Genomic DNA, 25,225 nt, shown 5'->3' with positions numbered 1-25,225 from the left:
TTGCCAATATATTCATGGGTAGGAAGGATGTAAATGATTATCGATAGTGAGCAATAATCCTCAGAATTTTCTACTCATATCTACGGATGTTCACCTTTCACTTTGATATAAATTTTTAATCAAATATTGAAGATAATACTGATCAATAGCCTTAATTATACAATAATATGGCTTTTGTCTTTCTCTTTCCTAGATCACTTTATGACAAAAATCAGTTGTTCTCATATTATGAGGACACTGAAGAAGCATTTGTATAAAACATAAACATAAGTCTTCATAACTATAGATAGCATTATAAGGCATACCATTTTGGAATCAGCTGCTTAAGATCAAGCTTAACCTACATCTCAAGCTCAAGCCTAATTCTGATAACAGCTCTACTGACCTCCTCCCTATAACTTCATGACAAAAATTACTATGGTACCTAGATGATCTTGACTTTCTAAACTATAGAGAATATGTAAGATTAAACACTTAAATTGCTAAAATTCAATATTGTAGAGTAATTTTATCATGAGAGTTAACTATCACAAAACCAGGGATACTAGTGCCAAACTTCTCAGAGTGAAGTTGCTATGAAAATGAGTAAGTCTATATTTTTCAATAGTTGGCTGTACTTCCCATGTTTCCTTGTGGAGCCGGCTGAGTCAAATTTTATTCTTTAACATTTTGCAGCCACAAATTCCATCCATATCCTCAATAAACTTTATTTGGTCACAAATAGACAGAACACAGATTATATACACAGATACATATTTTTCTCCATAGGGAATAGAAACAACACAAAAATCAGTAAAAAGTTAATGCTTGGAATGTAAGAAAATATTGCAAAGATCCTTGTTTACTCACACTTAAAACAAACATATTTCAAAACAAAGTCACAGTCTGTCTACAGAAGTACACAGGTGTTAGGAGGAGAAATGAGTTTTAAACAAGAGACAGAAAGGAAGAAGCCACAATCCCTGAATCCCTTAGCAAGCTGTCAGCTAGGTTATAAAGCAGCTCAACAGAAATGTCACACTTGCTTTTATGTTGAGTATGCAGGAGTGTAAATCCTCTACTTCCAAATCCAAATCATAAAGAGTTTACGTAGAATTATTATGATGCCAAAATCTCAATATGCACAATAGCATAGGAATCTAGAGACAGAACTTTGACATCAATTTTTTAAATTTGACTTCAAAAATTACCTAAACGATGAGTAGCAAATATTGAGATAAAGACTTTTAACAATCTGCCACCTGTAAAGGCAGTGTTTCTTACCAAACAGCTGGTGGCCTTCTTTTATAGGGAAATATTAAAATCTGGATCTTCCACATAAATGAACTGGTAAAGCAGAATAAATGTCTTTTAGAAATCCATGATTGCACAATAATCATATATTTGACCTCAGGGTCATGCCTGTCAAGAAGCCAAGCATATCACTGGGACAAGCTTTCTGGAGATTACCCATTTATTCTTTTCCAGTGGTCTCCATAACATTTCACATTTCAGATCAAGGTTCAGTAATAATCTGTGAAGTTTAGTAAAAAATGGTTTCCACTGTACCCTTCATATGTCCTCTTCCTAAAGTGACAAATCCAGATGAGATGAAATTATGAAGATCAGGTCCTCCACCTCGGTAAGCATCCTTCGCATAATGCCCTGAAAGAAGATGAAGAATTACCTGAAACATACATGATAACAGCAAAAGATAAACACTGCAGTTGTAGGTCATTCAACAATAATGATAAAACTGATTAAATATTAAGTCAAAGTAGAAGCAATTATAAGTATATTTTAATGTATTAATATTATACATTTACAAACTAAAGTCAAGGAATAATAAGTCAATATTTATATTATTGCTAACTAGTAATATATTATATAACACGATTGCAACAAAGAAATGACTGGGAGAATTATACTGAACACTTATAAAAATTATTCTGAGGGAGGAAGAGAAAGGGATACATCATGATTCTTTTTTATAACTCTAATCAACCTGTCAGCCATTCTTTCCATAATCAGCTCACAGCTTTTTCTTTCTTTCCTAATTAGTTTTTCTAAAACATGCTGATATAGGATTTTTTATGTATGTATCATATTCATATGAAACTCAGCTGAAGACTGATGAAAAATGGAGGCTATGAAACTATATAATATTTGTCATATTATAGGACATTCTATCCCCAGAAAACTTGATGCACATTCTTCTCCAATAAGCCTGGGTCATTCTCCAGAATAGACCACATACTGGCCCATAAAACACATCTCCATTAAGTCAAGAGGATAGATATTGTACAAGCTCCCTTCAATGATCACAATGCACAGAAATTAAAAGAGAAATACAAAGAAACAATAGATTCACTTAGCAAAGTGGCAGGCTACAAAATTATCATGAAAAACCAATGGCCTTCTTATGCACCAATAATGATAGAGAAGAAATGGACATCAAAATTACAATACCATTCACCTTAGTGCCCCACAAACTCAAATATCTTGTAGTCAGTTTAACTAAAGATGTGTAGGACTTATACAAAGAAAACCGCAAAATCTTGCTTCAAGAAAGGAGGAAACATGGAAATGGATATACATATCCTGCTCATGGATTGGCAAGATTAACATAATTTAAATGGAAATACTCCCAAATGCACTGTACAGATTTAATTCAATCCTTCTAAGGAAACCCATAACATTCTTCAAAGAAGTGGATCAAACACTACTAAAATTATCTACAAAAATAAACACCCACGAAGAGCTAGAGCAACTTTTGGAAAAAGGAAAATGGGAAGAATCACTTTCCCCAACTTTAAATTGTATTACAAAGCTGTAGTTTAAAAAAGATTGACACTGGAATAAAGACAGACCCTGAGATCACTGGAATAGACTAGTCAAAGAATGCTCCCCAGATATACAATCAAATAATCTTTGATAAAGAGTTAATACATGCAAAATGGAGTAAGAAATGCCTCTTCAACAAATGGTGTTTGGAGAACTGGTCAGCCGCTTGCAAAAAAAAAAAGTCAAATGCAACTGGATTGAAGACCTTGATATCAGACCTGAAATCATAAGGTATATAGAACAACACTTCATGACATTGAAACTAAAGGCATCTTCATGGAAGAAACAGCTCTCTCCATGCAATTTGAAGAAGAGATACATAGATGGTAATATATTACACAGAGAAGTTTATTTCCTCAAAGGAAATAATGCCTAGGATACAAAAGCTACCCACAGAAGGGGAGAAGCTATTTACCCAATACCATCAGATAAGGGGCTAATATCTAAGATATACAAGGTACTGACAGAACTTAACAAGAAAAAACTTCTCATTCCATCAAAAAATGGGAGAGAAGAAATGAACAGAATTTCTCAAAAAGGTATACAAATGGCCAAAAGGCACATGAAAAAATGCTCCACATCACTAATCATCAGGGAGATGAAAATCAAAACAACAATTAGGTACCATCTCACTTCACAGAGACTGGCATATATCATAAAGAACAAGAAAAATTAGTGCTGGAGGATTGTGAGGAGAAAGAAACTCATTCATTGCTGTTTGGTAATGCCATCTAGTTTAGCTCTTATGGAAAACAATATAGAAGATTCCTCAAAATACTGGAAATTAGCTCCTATAAGATCTAGCTATACCACTCCTAGGGATATACTCTAGAAACTCAAAAACGCAATACAAAAATCCCTTCCTCATACCTATATTCATTGCAGAGCTATTTACAATAGCCAGACTCTGGAAACAACCAAGATGCCTGTCAACAGATGAATGGCTAATGGAACTCTGTTACATATACACAATGGAATATTATGCAGCCACCAGAAGAGATGAAGTCACGAAATTTTCCTATGCATGAATGTTCATGGAATCTATCAGGCTGAGAGAAAATAGGTCAGAGGGAGAGTGAGAAACATAGAATAGTCTCACTCATCTATTGGGTTTTAAGAAAAATAAAATACATTGGAACAAATCCCAGAGATGAGGGCTGGAAGGACTGGCTCAAGATATAAAGTTCATCACAATGAGGGGTGAGTGCCGTTAGATAAATAACTACACTGAGAACTATCATAACAATGTCAGTGAGTGAGGGATGTAGAAAACCTTTCTGGAATAGGGTGGAGGGTGTGGGAGGGAGGAGATGAGGGAAATGGTGATGGGAAGGTCACACTGGTTAAGTGGGTCTTCTTTTTATGACTGAAACCCAACTACAATCATATTGTAATCACAGTATTTAAATAAAGGTATCATTATATATATATATGTTTTGGTCTTTCTGTTTGGTTTTATTTATATATTTATTAATTATTTATATTATCATATATTATATAATTATTATAATATATTATTATATATAATATATTTTAATATATATTATTATATATAATATATTTTAATATATATTATATATAACATGTTAAAATATATATTATATAATAATATCATCACAATATTATCACAATATTATAATACATTTTAATTTATTAATCATATCATATATTACACATGGATATATTCTATTATATCATATAGTTATAATATATTAATATTTAATTAGTTAAATTAAATTAATTAAATATATCAATATAATTAATGTGATATTAATTATCATATGATAATATTATATATTGTGTAATATATTATATATTATATATGATACATATAATATAATATTATTATTATTTATTTATATATATGTTTTGGTTTTTCAGCCACATCCGGTGACACACAGGGGTTACTTCTGGCTATGCGTTCAGAAAAATGCTCCTGGTGTGGGGGACCATATAGGAAGCAGGGTGATAAAACTACAGTCCATCTTAATAAGGCAGATGCCTTACTATTTGGCCCCTAAATATAGATATTATTGAGAAATAATAAATAAATAATTTTTGCTGAAAAAGGAACTTACTACCTTCTACCATTGCATTTAATATTCTATTGGTGGAAAAATGTCATATTATCTTTCTGCAATAATATCTAATAGAGCTGTGATAAGGAAATATCAACTAATTAGCAATTTTATAATTAATTTAATAGGAAGGAGACTTAATATTCTATCTATGACATTGAACACAAATTAGTAATAGGCTTAAAATATAGGCATTGTCAAGAAAAGTCTAAACATCATATTGAAGTAGGTACATAAAAATGAATACAATATTTTGTGATATTGCTAGAAAAGCATGTCTATAAACTGATTTTAATTATAACTCTGCAGAAGTAACTAAAGTATATTAAATTTAAAGTGTCAAGAAAATTACATTAAAAGTATCACCATCAGGGCTGGAATGATAGCACAGCAGTACTGCATTTGCCATGGATGCAGCCAATTCAAGAAGGATGGTGGTTTGAATGCTGGCATTCTATATGGGTCTCCGTGCTTGCCAGGAGAGATTTCTTAGCTCAGAGCCAGAAATAAACCCTGAGCACTGCCCAGTGTGATCCAAAACCAAATATATATATCACCATCATATGCCTCCCCATTGGTGTCCACAATACTAATACTATCACTGGCAATTGAGCAGGGCCTGCCCTGTAGTACAGGCCTGGAGAATGGTAATTGTCTCCCATCCAGCATCCCAAACACCATCACCTATCAGGTGAGCAGGCCATGCCGTGATAGACAGACCTAGAGAAATGTCTCTGCCTCCCCCCACTGGCACCTTTGATACCGCAGCTGGCAGGGTGAGCTGTCTACATACTTACAGCAAATGTGACAATGGGAAAACAACATAAACCACCATGCTTAGAGAATTTAGATGTTAACTCTGATGATTCAGAAAGTACCAGTCACCTATTTAGCCTTTCAGATAAGGATTTTATAAAAGAAATATGAAGGATGCTCAAAGAAATTGAAGGGACTTTCATCAATATTTTGAAATCTATTTATTCAAAATCCATTGCAAATATTAAATAATAAAAGCTTTTTCATTAATATATAACACAAGACAATTTGCTCCATATCACATTTTACTCAATATGGTACAGAAAGTACATATCATAGTAATTACACACAAAAAAAGTCAAGGCATCTACATAGGAAAGAAGTGAAACTCTCATTATTGCAAATAAAATGATACTATATGGAGAAAAATCCTAAAGATTACAATAAAAGCTTCAAGAAACAATAGACTTGTATAGGAAAGTGCCAGACTAAAAAATTAAAATACAAAAATCCATAGATTTCCTATTCAAAACTAACAAAAGTTGGGGCTGGAGAGCCAGCACAGCAGTAAAGGTGTTCCAGGACAGAAGGTGGTTCGAATCACAGCATCCCATATGATCCCTGTACCTGACAGGAGCTATTTTTGATCACAGAGCTAGAAGTAACCCCTGAGCGCCCCTGGGTGTGACCCCTAAACCAAAACTAACCAACCAAACAAACAAAATTAACGAAGTGAAGAAAATGTATTTAAAAAATCCCATTCACAACAGTACCTCAGAAAATCAAATACCTTGAAGTCAACTTAACTAAAGAGGTGAAAGAACTATACAAAGAAAACTACAAAAAAACTGCTTCAAGACATAAAAGAGGACACAAGGTAATATATATAAAAATATATATATGTATATATATGTATATATACCCTTCTCGTGGATTGGAAGGATTGTTATCATTACAATGACAATACTTAATAAAGCATTGTACAGATTTAATGTAATACCTATAAAAATTTTCACACATTTTTCAAGGAAGTGAACCAGATGCTTCTGAAATTAATATAAAGAAATAAATTGTCACAGATAGCTAAATCATCCGTGGCAAAAAAAAGATAATTTTAAACTGTATTAAATCATTAGTTATTAAAATAGCATGGTATTAAAAATAAATAGACCTTGAAATCAATGAAATATACTTCAGTATTCTGAGACTAACCCACATATATACAACAAGTTAATCTTTGATAAATGTGCAACAAATAAAAGTGGATCAAGGAAAGCCACTTCAACAAATGGTATTGTGAAAACTGGTCAATTAAATGAAAAATATAAAATGAATTCAGACCTCTTCTTAACACCATGCCCAAAGGTCAAATCAAACATGAAACCATAAGGTACATAGAGGAAAACATATGCAGAACATTTCATGACATCAATGTCAAAGGCATCTTCAAGGAAGAACCACCAGTTGGCGAGAAATTGGAAGGCAAAATCAACAAATGTGACTTCATCAAACTCAAAAGCTTCTGTATCTTAAATGAAGTACTGACAACGATAAAAAAGCTATCAATGGGATGAGAGAAACTATTAACCTACTACCCATCAGATAAGGGATTGATATACAACATATACAAGATTCTGAATGAACTTTACAAGAAAAATTCTATATATTGATATTGATAACTCTATCAATAAATGGAAAGAAGAAATGAAAGACATGCTTCTCCTCAAAGAAGAAAAACTGAAAGGCTTTTCTCTAAGATATGGCAATAAAAATGTTTCCCCTATTCCCAATTTCTACTGAGTATATTACTGGAAGTTCTTAGCATAGCAATTAGGCATGATGAAGACATCAAAGGCATACACATAGGAAAAGAAGTCAAGTTCACACTACTTGTAGATGACTTTATTTAAAAAACTATTAAAATACTGCAAAACTAAACATTTTTATATAAATAATATAATTATATAGTATAGGGCAGGCTATAAATCTAATAGACAATGATTCATGGCTTTTCTTCCTTTTCCATTTATTTAGACAGCATGATTACAAAGTTGTTCATAATTGAATTTCAGTCTAACAATGCACAAATCTCTTTAGTTATGAACATTTCCAGTGACCAATAATCCAGTTTTCTCCCACCTCCCTCACCCTTGACACTTGGGCATGCATTTTACTCCTCTATTTTTTTTCTTTTTCTGTCTCTTTTTTTCCTTTTAGATATTGTGGTTTGAACTGTTCTTAACACACGTGTACCATGCATATAACCTTGTCTCCACTACACATGTTTTTGTCCAAAATGATGATTCTAATTATCATTGTCATAGTGGTTCTTATTATATCCTAAATGCACTGTTCCACTATTTGTGACAAGTTTTTAATTATAAATTTGACTTCCTGACCTCATCTCTACTAACACTAAATTTCATTATCACCCTATCTTTTTATATACCACAAATTAATGATGTTATTCATTGCTTTTTAATATACAAATAATGAAAGATAATAGATATTATTAAAAAATTTACATTTGTGCATAAAAATCAAGTCCTCAGAATCAACTTAAGAGGAGAAACACTTATACAAAGAAAACTAATAAGAACTTCTTCAAGAAATCAAAGAGGACACAAGCAAATGGAAACACTTTTGCTGCTTATGGATTGGGAAGATTAGAGTTATTAAAATGACATAATTCCCAAATCATTGTTTTGATTAATATATGTCCTATAAAGATAACTTTATATGTTTCAAAGAAGTGGGTCAAATGCTCCTCACATTCATATGTAACAATTAATTTCCATGAATAGCTAATACAAATTTTGGTAAGTTAAAAATTGGAGGAATTACTTTACCAAAATTCAAACTGTATTAAAAAGAAGTATTCCTTAGTATAGCATTGTTGTAAGAAAAAAACTTGCATGAATATAATTGACCTAAATATTTGAAAATGAACTTCAGAAATGTGATCAATTATACTTTGATAATAAAACTGAAAACTATGAAGTAAAGCAAGGAAAGCCTCTTCAAAAGTGATGTTGGGAAAACCCATCAGGAATATACAAAAAAAGGAATATGAGTTTTATTTAATGTCACTTACCAAAGTCAAATTAAAATCGATTTGTAAATGACCTTGATATCTCACCTGAGACAATAAGGTAAATAAATGAAAACATAGTGAGAACACTCCAAAACATTGAATATAAAGGCCTCTTCAAGGATGAAACACAACTGTCCAAGCTAGTGGAAGCAAAGGAAAACAAATTGGATTACATTAAACCGAGAAGCTTCTGCACTCAGAAGAAATGGTGACTAAGATACAAAGAATGTTCACGGAATGCAAATGATATTTACCCAATACCCATCTTATAAGAGATTGATGTTTTAATATACAAGGTACTGATAAAAATTAGAGTTAAAAACAACTAACCTGTGCTGGAGCGGTGGCACAGGGCATAAGGCGTCTGCCTTGTGTGTGCTAGCCCAGGTTGAACTGTGGTTCAGTCCCCCTGTGCCCATATGGTCCCCCAAGCCAGGAGCAAATTTTGAGCGTATAGCCAGGAGTAACCCCTGAGCATCACTGGGTGTGGCCCACCCCCTCCCCCCCAAAAAAACCCCAACAACTAACCATATCAAAAATGGAACAGACATTTCCTCAAAGAAGATATAAGCATGGCCAAAAGCCACATTAAAAATGATCCATGTTATTAATCATCATGGAGATGCAAATCAAAAGATGATATATCAGGCCACAGCTCAGTGACTGTATACATCATTAAAAAAAGAAAAGAAAAACCAGTGCTGGTGTGTATGTGGGGAAAAAAGAACTCATTCACTGTGAGTTATTCACTGTGAGTGAGTTTGTTGACTGATCTAGCCTTTTTGAAAAACAATATGAATCTTTATCAAAAATCTAAAAATAATACTAAAATTATGCTTCCTTGTGATCCATCATTATTACTCTTAGGAAAATACATTTGAAGCTCAAAATAAAAAAATAAAAAATTTAGAAAAGTCCTTTACATTTCTGTGTTCATTGCAACACTATTTACAAATAGCAGAATCTGTAAACAGGCCAATTACATGAGAACAGTTAAATGGGCAAAGAAAGGGGCCGGAGAGATAGCATGGGAGGTAAGGCGTTTGCCTTTCATGCAGGAGGTCATCGGTTCGAATCCCGGCGTCCCATATGGTCCCCCGTGCCTGCCAGGAACAATTTCTGAGCCTGGAGCCAGGAATAATCCCTGAGCACTGCCGGGTATGACCCAAAAACCACAAAAAAAAAAAAATGGGCAAAGAAAACATGGTATATCTACCAATGGATTACCTTGCAGCTTATTAGAAAATTATTTTATGGAGTTTATTTGCAAATAGATTAATATAGCGAGTATTATTCTGAGCAAAATAAGAGGGAGAGGAATAGATATAAAATACACTCACTCTTTTGTGTAATATAACAGAATGATATTATGGTAAAAAATACAAAGAGATAGTAGAAAAATAGTCAGGGGAACCAGTTCATGCTAGGAAACTTGCTCCAAATGCCAGTGGAATGCAATTAGGACAGAAGTAGCTATTTTAACAATAATAGTTAAAATGATAACCCTGGGCAAGAACTAGGTACTGAAAGGAGATAAAGTGACATGTGTAATACTCATTCAGTAACACTAGTTATTGAGCCATAGTGTTCAGTGTTCATAGTTTTTTAAACCTGAGTGTTGAAAAGAAAAAAAAAAGGAGATCTATAGAGAGAGATGGAGGAGTTATGTCTGCTACAGATGCAGGCATTGGAGGGGTGGGGACTGTTAACAGTTGAACATATGAACAAAAAAATACAAGCAAGGATAAAGTTATGCAGCTCACTTAAACTTGAACGAAATTTTAAGGTGTCTTATTAAGCATAGTGAGACAGAGATAGAAGGACAAATATCAGCTAGTATCATTAATCAGTGGTTCTTAAATATGCCAAGGAAATGGAATTATTAAGTGTGGCCAAATTGTTAGTGCTGGATTGCAGACCAAAATTCAATACAAAAATGAAAAGAGTAGTACAGAATAAGAAGTTGGACTATTAGCAGGAGCATTAAGGACATTTGCCAGTGGCCTCAAACAAACACTATTGTAAATATGTGGAACAACTGTAATAATTAAGTGAAAATATGGGGACTGTGCTTACTTGACTCTAGTTTAATACCTGACAAAGTATTACAAATAAGAACAGACAGGGCGACTTTTGAGTACAGAATCAGGACTAAGTCCTGATATAGTAATTATTAATTAGTATTAACAACAATATCATCAAATAATGATTAACACTTAATTAATCAATATTAAAAATAAGTTAGGTGTGGACTCCAAAATAATAAAAGCAAACAAAACCAAGAATATAATACATAAGAAAGACTGGACCAATCAGATGCAAGACTACTATGTGGTAGGATAGGTACATAGGGGACCACATATTCTAGCAGCCCTGGGGGTGAGGGAAGTGGATATGGGAGATAGGACAAAAACGGAGGTGAAGGGAAGACAATTTGGTGATGGTAATCCCCCCCTGATGTTATGTAAATATTTAACTAAAATATTATTGTCATCATGTAAACCACTATGATCAAAATAAAAATTATAAAAAAAAAAAGACTGGAAACAGTTGACAGTGATTTGGAAAAAAAGGAACCTTTATTTGTTGTCTGAGAGTATTACTTCTAGTTTAGCTTCTGCGAAAAACAGTATAAAGAGTTCTCTTTAAACTTAATTCTATATTTTATTTTTAATTAAAAACCATAATTTACATGTCATTAATAGCTGAGTTTTAAACACATAGTTTTCAAACATCAATCCCTTCATCATTTTCACTCCCACCTGTTCCCAAGTATATTGTTGCCTCTGACCTTACTAAATTGAAAAACTTCATCTATTTTTCTATTAAAACAAATAAGAGAACCAATTCTCTTTTTTGGGCTTGCTACACTTAATACTATATATTCCAGTTCCATATATGTTGAACCAAATTGCATATTTTTGGTTCCTTATCAGTACATAGTATCCATTGAGTATATATGCCCCATATTCATAATTTATTCTTACAGACAGAACTTGATTCCACTACTTAGCTAGTATACTAAGTGCTGTACTGAATAATAGTATGCTTATATCTTTTTGATTGAAATATATTTGTGTCTTGGTTACAGTTACTCAAAAGATGAAGTTAGGGCATATGTGTCTGCTCAGTCCTTAGTTTACTGAGCAATCTCTACTGTTTTTAACAGATGTTGAACCTGACATTTCCGTAAGCAGTAGATGAGAGTACTTTATTATTGCATCCCAACCAGCAGAATATTTCAATTAATTTTGAAGTACAGCATGATCACTGATATAATATGTGTGAGATAATATTTGATTATTACCCTGACTGGAATTTTACTAATGAAAATTAATAATGAATATTTTTCATGAGACTATTAAAATATCTTCATCTGCAAAGTAGAGTTCATTTCCTTCTCCCAATTTCAACTATGTAAATTACTTTATTTAGATATCATTTGTCACATAGATGATATAGTTAAACCTAATACATCAGTTTCAAGGTAAGTGGGAGCAAACTTTTTTTTAAATATTCAAAGAATGACAAAAAAAAGAAGAAATAAGAGTACCTCAGGGAGAAGATTTGTGAAAATCATCATATCACACACTGAGGTCATTATAGGAATGTTTAGTCATCTGTTAATGATTTTGTTTCTGAACATTAGGTGGCATCAGATACATTATAATATTTACATTGTGGTATTCCTTTGAAGATGGCTGTAATAAAAATACTTGGAGCCATTATATGACCACCAATGTGGACATTGCTAATTTGCAGAAATTCTAAGCATTATTCCTGAATAATTTCTGAGGCATGTTTTCAGCTGCCAGGGCTTCAAGTACATAAGAAGGTGGGGAGAAGGTGCCAATACTCAAAAAAGCCCTGAAGATGTCTCCCCAAATATAGGCACATCTGGAGTTTTTATCAGATTACTGTCTTGGCAGAGAGCCATAGATGAGTGGAGAAGCTGGGGTACTGGCAATGCAGCAATTGTGGATGATGAGTACAGCAAACATCGCTTCAGTATGGTTGGAACTTGGTCCACTGTCTCCTGAGCAACATGCCAGCTTTCAGATATGTGGCTACCATACTCATGCTTTAACTTGACTTAGTTTATATCTTTTTTGAGAGCAGACTAAATTTATGGAGCTGACCAAATGCATACACAGCAACTGCATTTGTTCTCTATTCATTTTCAATTTTTTTTTGTTTCTTTGTTATTTTTCTAGGCTAAATCATCAATTCTCAGAGTATATTTCTTGCTTTGCCATTAACAATTATTTCTAGTCATGCTCAGGAGAACCATAACTGGTGCCTGGGATCAAGCTTGGGTTGGGCAAATACAAAACAAGAACCCTACACATTACCAGACCTTTTCTCCCCTATTAAGATGTGGTTTGGGAAATACATATGTTTAATGTTCCTTAGTACTGTTATGTATTGTGTATATTAGTCCTCTATTTTATCACTGAGTACAAATATTTTTCCATTCAGCTAGCTATCCTTTAGCATTAGGTTGTGTTTCTTTTGCCATGCAGAATTCCATGCCATTTGTTCATGTGTTCGTGGCACAGAATTAGGGATAAAAAAATTGGCCTATATTTCCTAAATGTATATATAATTTTCAGTCAGTATTCTTGTTTTCAATTTACTTTGATCTGACTTTTGTGTAAATGTGTGAATCATGGATACAGCTTCTTTGTTGTTGTAGTTGTTGTTTGGGGAATACAACCAGCAATACTCAGCGGTTATCTTTGCTCTTTTATTCAGCAACCACTTGTGATGCTCAAAGGACCATATGGCATGGTGCAGATAAATCGTAGGTTGAGAACATGCAAGATAAGCACTTTATCCACTGTACTATCTTATCTCTGAATATAGCTTTAAATGTAATTTTTATATGTGGGTATAGAGTTTTCCCAGATATATTAACTTAAGAGTCTATCTCCTCAGATAATTATCAAACATCAGTTGTCTATAGAAATAAGGCTCTGTCCTTAGCTATTTGACTCAGATTCACTGATGAGAGAGACGATTTATTCTATTACTAAGCTGCTTTGACCACTATGGCTTTATAATATACTTTCACATTAAGTAATGAGATACCAGGTTTTTTTTTTGTTAAGTATGCTTTGGCTATTTAATATAATATTAAAAGTTCTAGATATAGCAGGTATGGAAGAAAAATAATAAAAGGATCTCAATTGGAAAAAAGTCAAACTACCACTATTCACAAATGATGTAATATGGGAAGACCTTAAGGAATCTACAAAGACCTGGAAAAAAAGAGTCCACAAAGCACCTAAAAATATTCTTTGTAATTCTGATTATTCTCAAACCTTGTATCACCTAAAATTAAATAGAGATTGCATTGTTTCTATTAGTAATTAATTATACTGATGATTTTGTCAATACTGGTTCTTCCTATTCAAGAAGATGAAATATTTTTCATTTCCTAAGATTTCTATTTCTTAAGTTCTTTAAAACTTCCATGGTATTGGTCTCCCACCACATTCATAAAATTGATTCCTAGACACTTGTTTTTCTGGACACTATTTTGAATGGGGTGTATATTATGATCTTGTTCTCTTCTGATTTATAAAATAAATCCTACCCTATGCATGATGTATAAAAAAGAAAAGTTAGGCTGTGTGAGGAATCTATCATGCTGAGTGAAATAAGTCAGAGGGAGAGAGAGAGATGCAGAATAGTCTCAACCATCTATGGGTTTTAAGAAAAATAAAAGTCATTTTTGCAACAATCTTCACAGACAATGAGAGGAGGGCTGGAACTTCCAGCTCACTTCATGAAGCTCACCACAAAGAGTGGTGAGTGCAGTTATAGAAATACTACACAGAGAACTACCATAATCATGTGAATGAATGAGGGAACTGGAAAGCCAGTCTGGAGTACAGGTGGGGGTGGGGTGGGACGGATGGAGATTTGGGACATTGGTGGTGGGAGTGTTGCACTGGTGAAGGGGGTGTTCTTTACATGACTGAAACCTAATCACAATCATATATGTAATGAAGATGTTTAAATAAAGAAAAAAATTCTCTTCTACCTTGTAAAATAGTGAGTATGGAGCCTATATATGTTCCCATGGCAGTATGCTTCAAGGGTATAGAAACCATGTATCTCTTAGGTCAAGGGAATTTCCGTTCTAATTTCCCCAATGTTTACTGTGCCTATGCAAAAAAAAAAAAAAAAAAAAGGGAAAAAAAACACCCTTTTTTAAGAAGTTGTTGGTCTATTTTTTTTCTTCTTGTTTTTGCTTTCATTTTTGTTCTTTTTTTGTTTGTTTGTTTTGTTTGATTTTATTTTTGTTTTTGATTTTGATTTTTTGGTTTTTTTCCCTTGATTTGTTTGTTTCTTCATAGCCAATATTTTGGTTTTTGGTTTTCTCTTTTCTTTTTCTTTTTCTTAATTCTTTTTGTATTTTTTGTTATTCCCTTATTGGTTTTTTTGTTTTGTTTTGTTTTTGTCTTGCCTTGTTTTGTTTTGTTACTTTTATCTTCTTTTTTCTTCTTCCCTCTTTCTTCTACCATAGGGATACTTACAGCACCTAGGTGGACTCCTCCCATATCCCTTCTTATATCTCCAAGAGTCACATTACTGGAATTACCTTGACAGCATCATAATTGGAGAGAGAAAAAATGGATGGTACCAAGACCAGACAGTCGTATGTCCATTTGGTGGAAATAAAAACTGATCAGACTTGAATATGAAATCCAAAGTGAACGACAACAGAAACAATCCCCATTCTACATCAAGCTGTACATGGGGGGAACAGCTGCACTAGCATTATGGGAGGGGGGAGGAGGGAGAAGTGGGATGCATGCTAGGAAAAGGGGTGGAGGGAGGAGAACACCAGTGGTAGAAATGCCCCTCATTCACTATTACTATGTGCCTTAAATATCACTGTGAAATATTTGTAATTCACTTTGCCCACAATAAAAAAATATTCTCCTAGGAGCAGCATATCATACCTGATAATTTATTGGAATACAGAATTGTAATTAGAAACATACCTGAATCGGATAATTTTGGGGTAGATACGGGCATGTAGCAGTGCTTAGTGTCTATTCCTCACTATGTGTCAGTGATCCTGGAAGTGCATGGGGGAACACATGCAATGCCAGGAACCTAAATAGTATAAGCAAGTTGCAAGGTAATCACTCTAACTTAGGTTTTCAGCCCCAAATGTACCATATCTGAACTGGCATTTGAGTAAAGTGCCACGTAATTCTCACGTACCTTAAAATTTAAGTAACATTAATACATAAAAGCATTCTTCAACCTTTTGTTACCTGTGAACAGGCACCTGTCTTGTGTAATGGTCTAGAGACTGGCAATTATAACCAAGGTGGTAGATTAGTATTTTTCAACCATTTTACTCTCATGACGCAGCAGTTAAAGATCACTTGCATAGATCAGTGGCTCTATAGTAGGGATTAATTTCTTTCCTTATAGATTATACTTGTCAATTCTGGAATGGCAATTAAGCTCTGTCATTGTTTGTTGAACCAATAAATGTTCATTTTAGACCTTATATATATTTAGATTCTGAGATATATCAATATATAAAAAGAATTTATCCCCAATTTTTGTCATTGACAAGAATCCCTTAGCAGAGGGTAAATTTAGGAATTAAGCAAGTTCTTAAATTCTTATAACTGAGATAAAAAATTTTATGCAATTCATTTGTGCATCTTGTTTCCATTATGCCCTAAATTCTATGATTATAGGAAATATTTCCAATATTATTTTATTTTCCTACTATTTACATAGCATGATTAAAAAATTGTTCATGATTGCGTTTCAGTTTTACAATGTACACCACTATGAACATTTTTCACCAGAAATATCCCCAGTTTACATACCAACCGCCCTGTTGACTGCCTCTGGCTCAGATATTTTATTTCTTTCTCTCTTTTTTTCCCTACTGGACACTGTCATTTGGTATATCTCCCTTTCTTTTAGCTTGTTTTCGCTAAACATATAAATATATGCTACAGTTTTGTCCACATTGTTGAAAATTGCATGATGTTTTGCATATATTTAAACTGGGTTAAATTTGGAGATAGATATTAAATGTTGGTGATATATTTATAGGGAGATACCATCAGAAAGTTGAAAACATAGAATAAGAGTAGGGGAAAGAATTGAACTCAGAAAGAAAGTCTAAAAACAATTACCTGCAAGTAAAAGTGAGATTTATGAGCATACTCTATTCGTTACTTCATTCTCAAGGAAAGAACAAAAAATAGGAAGGGAAGAATAAAGAAGGGGAAGTCAGGAGTTTTCTGAAAACATAATTTTGATGATAGGATAACATATAGTAATCTCTTGGGAGATTATTTGAAATGGCAGATAATATAAGAGGTTATTCCTCACCCTAGGAAATTAAAGGAGGAAAAATACATCAATATAAATGGTTAACAACTTCAAATACCAACGATCCAACAGATAAAAGATGATCGTTGAATTTGATCATTAGATTATGACTAGTACTCTGAATTGAGATTAAAACTCTATATTATTAATTTCTAAAGGACAAAACAGTGAGAAAATGGGAGTGTATAATCAATGTGGACAAATGTGAAGCAGCCAGGATGGTCACAATGCTCATGATATTGAAAGAGTGGCTGCTACTTGGGAGTCATTAAACTTTGGGGACACTTGAAAACTAATATTTTAGAGATTAAGAGTTATTTTTCTTGGCAGAGATTACTAAAAGCTGGTATTTTAGGCAGTTCTAGAAAAACACAGTAAGCTGTGATCTATAGCCATTTTTTTTTGTTAAAAATTGTGTGTGTGGGGCCGGGCGGTGGCGCTAAAGGTAAGGTGCCTGCCTTGCCTGCGCTAGCCTTGGACGGACTGCGGTTCGATCCCCCGGTGTCCCATATGGTCCCCCAAGCCAGGAGCAACTTCTGAGCACATAGCCAGGAGTAACCCCTGAGCGTTACCGGGTGTGGCCCAAAAACCAAAAACCAAAAAAAAAAAAATTGTGTGTGTGCATAGTGTGTGTGTGTGTGTGTGTGTGTGTGTGTGTGTGTGTGTGTGTGTATGTGTGTGTGTGTGTTTTACTGAGGGAGTAGGTTTTGGAAATAATGAGGCATTTGAATTGCCAGGGTCAATAAGTAGAGCTTCCAGCATTGTGCTTAGGACCATTAGTGATTTGAACTCATACATGGAAGATCACACAGCAGGTGCTCTATACCATTGTGCTAATTATCCAGGCCCAAGTTTTAGTCCTTAAAAATAGCAATTCTGACCAAGTATACTGCCAACCAGTATAAACTATATTTAAGGACAATGAATTCTTTAATGTCTATAATTATCAAAGGTGTTATTACCTTTTATTAAAATATCAGCATTTAAAAAAGTGATTCTCATTGCTTCTAGTTTTCAAATTCTGATCATATTTCCCCTTAAGATCTGTTTTTTTCTAAACAGAAGGACACTAGGCCCATGTTTACATCCATATTCTTCCCTTTTTATATGGGGAAAATATAAAAACCTGAGATTTTAGGTTTCAAATAATAATAGTAAAAACACTGTCTTTAGTAAGACATTTATTACAATTGAGGAGCAAAAATATATATACAAAAATGTTCAAATAAACAAAAAATTATTTACATTCTTCTTTAGTTTCCTCTTGTATTTTATAGGACCCCATTAATATCTACTGAGAAGGCCAAATAACAAAAATTCTAACCCTGAGTAGATACAACTTCCATTATTATTCACATTAACGATGTTTCATCAACATGATTCAAATCTATAAATTTTATTTTATACAATTAATTTATTTAAGGACTGTGGTTACAAAATTGTTCATAATTGAGTTTAGTCATACAATGTACACCACCCTTCACAAATCTAACAATTTAAAACTAAATGGCTTCTTTATTTTAGCATACTCTCTTCTGGCCTTACTATCAATTATTAGCTTCTTTAGCTTACTGGTAGGCAAACTATTGCTGATACAAGCATACACATAATACTTATTGAACAAACAATAATTACAATAATTATTGTAAACAAAGCAGCTAATCTTAGTGTTAATATCATAACATCACATTTTCTACCTCTTACTGCTTCCAATACTCACTGTCATATTTTTCTTTTCTATTTCTTAAGCCCAGGGAAGCACAGCTTCTATTATCTATAATTTTTCTCATCTGATAATGCATAAGATCCATGCCAAAAATAAGTTTTATTTTTTATCATGTAAATGGGTGACTTTCTGTGAAACAAGCACAGAAAACAATGGCAAATTTTATAATATCAGTATAAAATATATAAAAATAAATTCTCAAATAAATGAATCTGAGAGGCTATAGGCACATATGTCACAACTGATTAATAATTTTTATGAACAATTTTTATTCCAGAAAGGAAAAATTATATTGATAAATGTTCAGATTAAATCCATCATTCTTAGTTACATTGATGCTACGTAAGGGAAATATAACGGTGAATTTATGTAGCATTGAAATCTACAATGGTGAATTTATGTAGCATTATTTTCAGCAAACTTGTCACTGTGAGTCAAATTTCTGTATTTCCTTGCAAGATAAAAACAAATGCTATTATTTTGATTTAACAAAACCTAAAATTCTTAAATTTTATCTTTTGCTGTGCTTAGAGTCCATTTCTCTGAAGTCACAAAACCTTGAAGGTATTCTTGGGATAACATACTTATGTTAATTTTTCTTCACCCACCAACACTCCACCAGTGAATAAAGAGTGAGGTAAGTAGGAAGACCAAAACAATGGTCAAGCTTCATGAATCTAGCCCTGATATTTTCTTGAATGCTTTTACAACTTCTCATAAATATAGAACTAGATATGGATTGGAAATTACCAATATTTATACGAACTATATAATATATAGCATATATAAGTTATTTTATTAATAACTTGAGTCTTAAAATACACAAATTAGATAGTCTTTTAAACATATGTTTAATTCTCAAAATAAATCCTTGGATCATTGGATAACAAATACCTGGATCTATAGTTAATGCATTTTCTACAATAGAGCAGAGTCCATAAAGATAGCGTCTTAAGCACTTTAGGAAACAGGAAATCCATGTACAAGTAAATGAAGCTGGACCTAAAGCTTACACTTATAGAAGAGGCAATTTAAAGTGTATCAAAATGTTAAGAGTAAAACAGATTTTATATGATAAATGAGGTAAATACCGGCTGAAACCACTAAGACCTTAAATGATTTTTCAATTATATGATTCCATTGAAAAAGAAAAGAGTCAAAAATAAACAAATGGGACTACACAAACTGAAATAGTGTTTGAGAGGAAAATCTAGTAGGAAAAACTCATTAAGTAAAAACCTGTCATAAAACTGGTAGCAATGGGGCCGGAGTGGTGTTGCAAGCGATAAGTCATCTGCCTTGCCTGTGCTAGCCTAGGATGGACTACGGTTCGATATCCTGGTGTCCCATATGGTCCACCAAGCCAGGAGCGATTTCTGAGCGCATAGCCAAGAGTAACCCCTGAGCGTCACTGGGTGTGGCCATCCCCCAAAACAAAACAAAAACAAAACTGGTAGCAGGAAGTAACTACACTGAGAACTATCATAAGAATACTAATGAATGAGGGAAGAAGAAAGCCTGTCTGGAGTATAGGCAGGGGTGGGGTTGGGAAGGAGGGAAATTTGGGACATTGGTGGTGGGAATGTTGCATTGGTGAAGGGGGGTATTCTCTACATGACTGAAACCCAACTACAATCATATTTGTAATCAAGGTGTTTAAAAATATTTAAAAAGACTAAAATAGATGGAAAAACACTTCATGTTAATGGACAATAAGTTATAATAGAATTTTCCAAATTTATTTATAAATCCAATATATTTCTTATCAAAATTTCAATTCAAGCAGTTTTTTTTTCCTTTTTTGGGCCACAACCAGCAACATGGCCAAAAAAATTATTACTGGCAGGCTCAGAGACCATATGGGATACTGCGGATTGAACCCAGGTTTGTCATGGGTTGAAAATGTGCAAGTCAACAGCCCTATCACTGTTCTATTGCTCTGGCACTCTAAATTCAATTTTTAAAGAAAAATTACAGGTAATACTCTAATTTGCACTAAAAAACACAAGGACCCTAAAATCTCCGACCTAATACTAAATGGAAAAAAAATGGAGAACTAATGGAGTCAAGAAATAAAAGTATATAATCAACTGTTTTTAAACCATGAGCAAATTTAAAAAGATTTATCAAATTTTCTTAGCAACAGCAAGACAAAAGTAGATTATGTATATATTTTCTTACTTCACTACCAAGATATCAACATAAAGATAGATTAATTATAGATAAGGTGCAAATGTAGAAACATAAAATTCTTTAACTATTATTAGGAATCTATTTTGTAAAGCGCTATTAATGTATCTCATAATGTCAAACAGGAGCCATAGAGACAGTATAGGGTGAGCTTGGTATGTGACCAACTTGATAATCTGTCACAGCATATATGTTCACCCAAGCACTGCCAGGAATGATATCTGAGCACAGAGCCAGAATTAAAAGCACTGAAGAAATCTGTGTGATCCATAAACTCAACCCTGCCCCTTCAAAATATCAAATGTAGGATTGCAGCATGATCAAGAAAATCCAATTCTACATATACACAAAAGAGAACTAAAAATATATGTTCACATAAAACCCTCTACACAGTTGTTCTATTATTATATTAATATTATTAATATGTTATAGTTTTTGTATTGTTATATTATAATACATTAATAACATACATTATATTATATTAACATATTATTAATAATATTATATTAATTATATATTAACTCCAAATAGAGTAATCATCTTCAAATCCAAAGTAAAATAAACATGAATATCTAATAATTTATAAATATAATGTGATATATTAAATATTTGCCTATAGTAGGTGTAAAGTTCTGACACATGTATTGTCTTTTAAAACACATAATTTTAGGTAAAGGAGTAAATAGAAAATTGCAAGAAACTATTCACAGGAAATATCCAAAAGAGGTCAAAAATAAAGATGGAGTCTCTGAGGCTGTAATAGTGGAAAGTGTTAGGGGAAAAAGACTAGTATGGAAATATGGTTCCTTCTATAGGTGAGAAAATTGCTACTATGTTGACTGTGATAAGTGTTACACAACTTTAGATACACAAAACTCATAAGTTTTATATGAATGCATTGGACTCATGGCATGTACAATATATCTTAATAAAGCTGTTTATCCATATTGGATGTCCTGTTTATATATCACATTAAATTTTCTTAATACAGAATTTACTACAAAGTGGACATAATAAAATATGCTGTTTATAATGTTATCTAGTAAAAAAGGACTTTAGCCATTAATTAATGGTGTTATAGGTAGGGCGACTAAAATCTTGCAAATAGGAAGGAACATCGGGAGAACAGTTACTGAGGCAGACAAATCCCCAGGTTATACACATGGCTTGGCTCTGATCCTATGAAAGATCTCTATTTACACAGATGCAATTTCTGAGAGTCTCAAATGTTTTGAGAATGTCTAAAATTAACTTGGCTCAAATTCCCCTTTCAATTTGCAGTGACAGTGACAAAAATCACACGAGACTCAAAAAATTCTTCACTTTGCTAAAGTCTCTGGCACAATCCTTAACATATGAAATCCTTAACTCAAGATAATTCTTTTTTTTTTTTTTTTTTTTTAATATAATTTTTATTTTGATCATAGTGGCTTACATATTGTTGACAATAATATTTTAGGTACATATTTACATAAAATCAGGGGGGATTCCCATCCCCAAATTGTCCTCCCTACTCCCCCGTTTCTGTCTTACCTCCCATTTCCTCTTCCCTCACCCCCAGGGCGGCTAGAATATGTGGTCCCCTCTGTCTCTAACCAACTACTTAGTAGTCTTGCATCAGTTTGGTCTTGATGCCTCCCTTATTTCCCCCTCTAAGTAGGGGCAGGGGTAGCTAGTTCAAGTTGCGTGGTTTTGCCTGAAAAAGAGAAAATAAATAAACCGGGGTAAGAGTTTAATACCCCGAAAATGGGCAGAATCCTTCTAGAGGTTCTCATCATCGATTTGGGAAATGAAGGAGAAAAGGAAGTTGAAACACTCCACCAGTACCAAAAGAAGTGTCAAATATCCAGTGAGGACTCCAGCTATAACGATAAGCACCACAAAAAAACAGATAAAAAATAAACCAAAACAAACTAAAAACAAACACAAACAAACAAAAAACACGCCGTGGTCTTGAAGTAAGAAACATGGCGTAGCACATAACGAAAGAAAAGAAAGGAAGAGAAAGAAAAGAAAGAAAAAAAAAAAAAGAATAATTGGGGCCAACAATTTCAATAATCACATCCAAACTGAGGAATCGACCAAAATAGCTAGGTAAATAAAAATAATAATAACAATAATAAATGAAGGTAAGATATATATATATATATATATATATATATATATATATATATATATATATATATATATATATATATACATAACCAAGGTTTTGTGTTTTTTGTATTTTTTTTTTCCCTCCTGCCCTGGCACAGTAAATATTGGGGTCATTCGAAAAGGAATTCACTTGCCCTATAAGATATGGCGTTTCTCCGTCCTTGGAGTATACTGTCATGGAATCAGCTCTAGTCTTTGCTCAGGATCATTACTCTCCAGGTTGTGGTTTTTTTTTTGTTTTTTTTTTTTTTTTTTGGTGTGTGGAAAGCTTCTGCTCTGTCCAGTGTGATACCGTCAGAGCTCTGTGTTTAGCAGTCCCAGTATCTGTACATATCCTGAGGTGGGACTTATGGTGAAGTCAGTCTTTGTGAATCTGGAGGTTCTGTTACCTCAGTGCCATTTTAATCCATCTTCTGTGGTTGGTGATCTTGGTCTTTGCGCTGAACCTAGGATGGCATCTAGGATAGCGTCTTTCTTTGTTCTTCCAGAAGCCCCTTTCCGTTACAATTGTCTCTGCCGGACCTTTGGGACTGGGGGTCATGCTTATTGTGCAGGTCTTAGTTCAAACCCTAGACTAGGGCTTTTTTATTGGTCCCAAGATGTATACAGTCTGGTCGTGGTTCTAGTATCCAGTCATCTGTAAATCACGATCTTGGCTTTTGGACCTACCAAAGGGTGCCACGTCTTCTGGTTTTGTCTTGTCGTTAGCTGGTGAGGTAGGCTAAACTGCTCTAAGGTCAAGTTGTTCACATTTTCCTCATTGTCGAGATATCATGTTAGAGCTGGCCCTTGTTGTTGACCCTGCAGTAATAAGGCTGTCCCAGATGGAGATTGTTTCTTACAGCTGTTGTGAGGAGCTGTGCCGTTTCTATGTCTGGGGATCCAGGGTTCAAGGCTGGTTGAATGGTATCTAATCACCTGAGGTCTAAGTTGATTCCACATGACATATTTTCAAGGTAGGAGATAACCCTGTATTGTAAACAACTATGAGTTCCTATCTCTAGTAGATAAGAGCTCTTTTTTTTTTTTTTTTTTTTTACTATGTAAGATTTCCCCTTTATTTAGTGTGCCTTTGCAGGGGGAAGTGGTGCTCCATTATATGTCGGAGTATTTGGGGTGGACAGAGTGAGTAACAGAGATAGGTCACATACCCAAAGACGATTAAAAAAAAAAAAAAGGAAATAAAAGGGTATGTGCCCACAAATGTATATGTAAGGCAAACATTTAAATAAATAAGTTAATTAAAAAAAATATAAAAAAATTAAAATGAGTTAGCGAAGTTTTTAAAGGACCAATGTGGTGCAAAAGACTACTTTGCATTTGGGAGAGACCAGGTAAAGAGTTGGTGTATTACAGGTCTTATGCCTATGTTGGAAGTACAGTTTTCCCATTGTCTTTTGGATTTTTCTTGTGGTGTGTGGGTTCCCAGGCATCTTCCAATCACACCCCCTGCCCCTCTTCAGATTGGTAAAAATTTGCAGCTGGGAGGTCTTGGAAGAGTTCTTGCATTGGGGATACTATTGGACCTAAGTCCGGTTTCAAGAAACAGTCCATGTTAGGGGGAGTTGGTAGGGAGGGTCTCGCAGCATGTGTCCACAGGGGAGTTGGCTGTCTTTTCTTGCAGGAGACGATGTGTGGGTTCGGTTGGGTGTCCCCTCGCCTGGGTGCTGGGTACTGGTTCATTGGGTAGGAGGTCGATCTTGATGCCTAAAAGATTAAGGACTGAGGGTGGAGAGTTTTAATATGGTGGGAGATCTGGATGGGATTGAGGGGTGAAGGGATAGTTGGATTTCCGGGGGGGAGAAAGGGGAAGATATATGGGAGGGGTATGAAGGAAGAGAAAAGAGAAAATACCGTAGAAAGGGAGAAGAGAAAGGGAAAAAAGTAAAGAGAAGAGTAGAAGAGAAAAAGAAAAGAGAAAAAAAAATAGAGAGAAGAAAAGAGAGAATAGCAAGGGAATGCTGGTTTGGTTGAATGTGTTCGATGACTAGAGCCTGTAGTTTAGGTCTGTACATCGCA

The 25,225-nt window shown here is 33.8% G+C and overlaps 1 protein-coding gene across 1 annotated transcript in view; it reads right to left on the bottom strand.

The window, feature by feature from the left end:
• Positions 1–25,225, bottom strand: part of SHISA6 (shisa family member 6) — a 462,012-nt gene that overhangs the window by 159,235 nt on the left and 277,552 nt on the right. The window contains 1 exon segment of the mRNA XM_049776872.1: positions 1,549–1,644. Coding sequence (XP_049632829.1) covers positions 1,549–1,644 — 96 coding nt within the window.

This window comes from Suncus etruscus, chromosome 7 (assembly GCF_024139225.1).
Source record: "Suncus etruscus isolate mSunEtr1 chromosome 7, mSunEtr1.pri.cur, whole genome shotgun sequence".
In the NCBI taxonomy this organism is placed as follows: domain Eukaryota; kingdom Metazoa; phylum Chordata; class Mammalia; order Eulipotyphla; family Soricidae; genus Suncus; species Suncus etruscus.
This window is presented reverse-complemented; position numbering and strand designations above follow the sequence as displayed.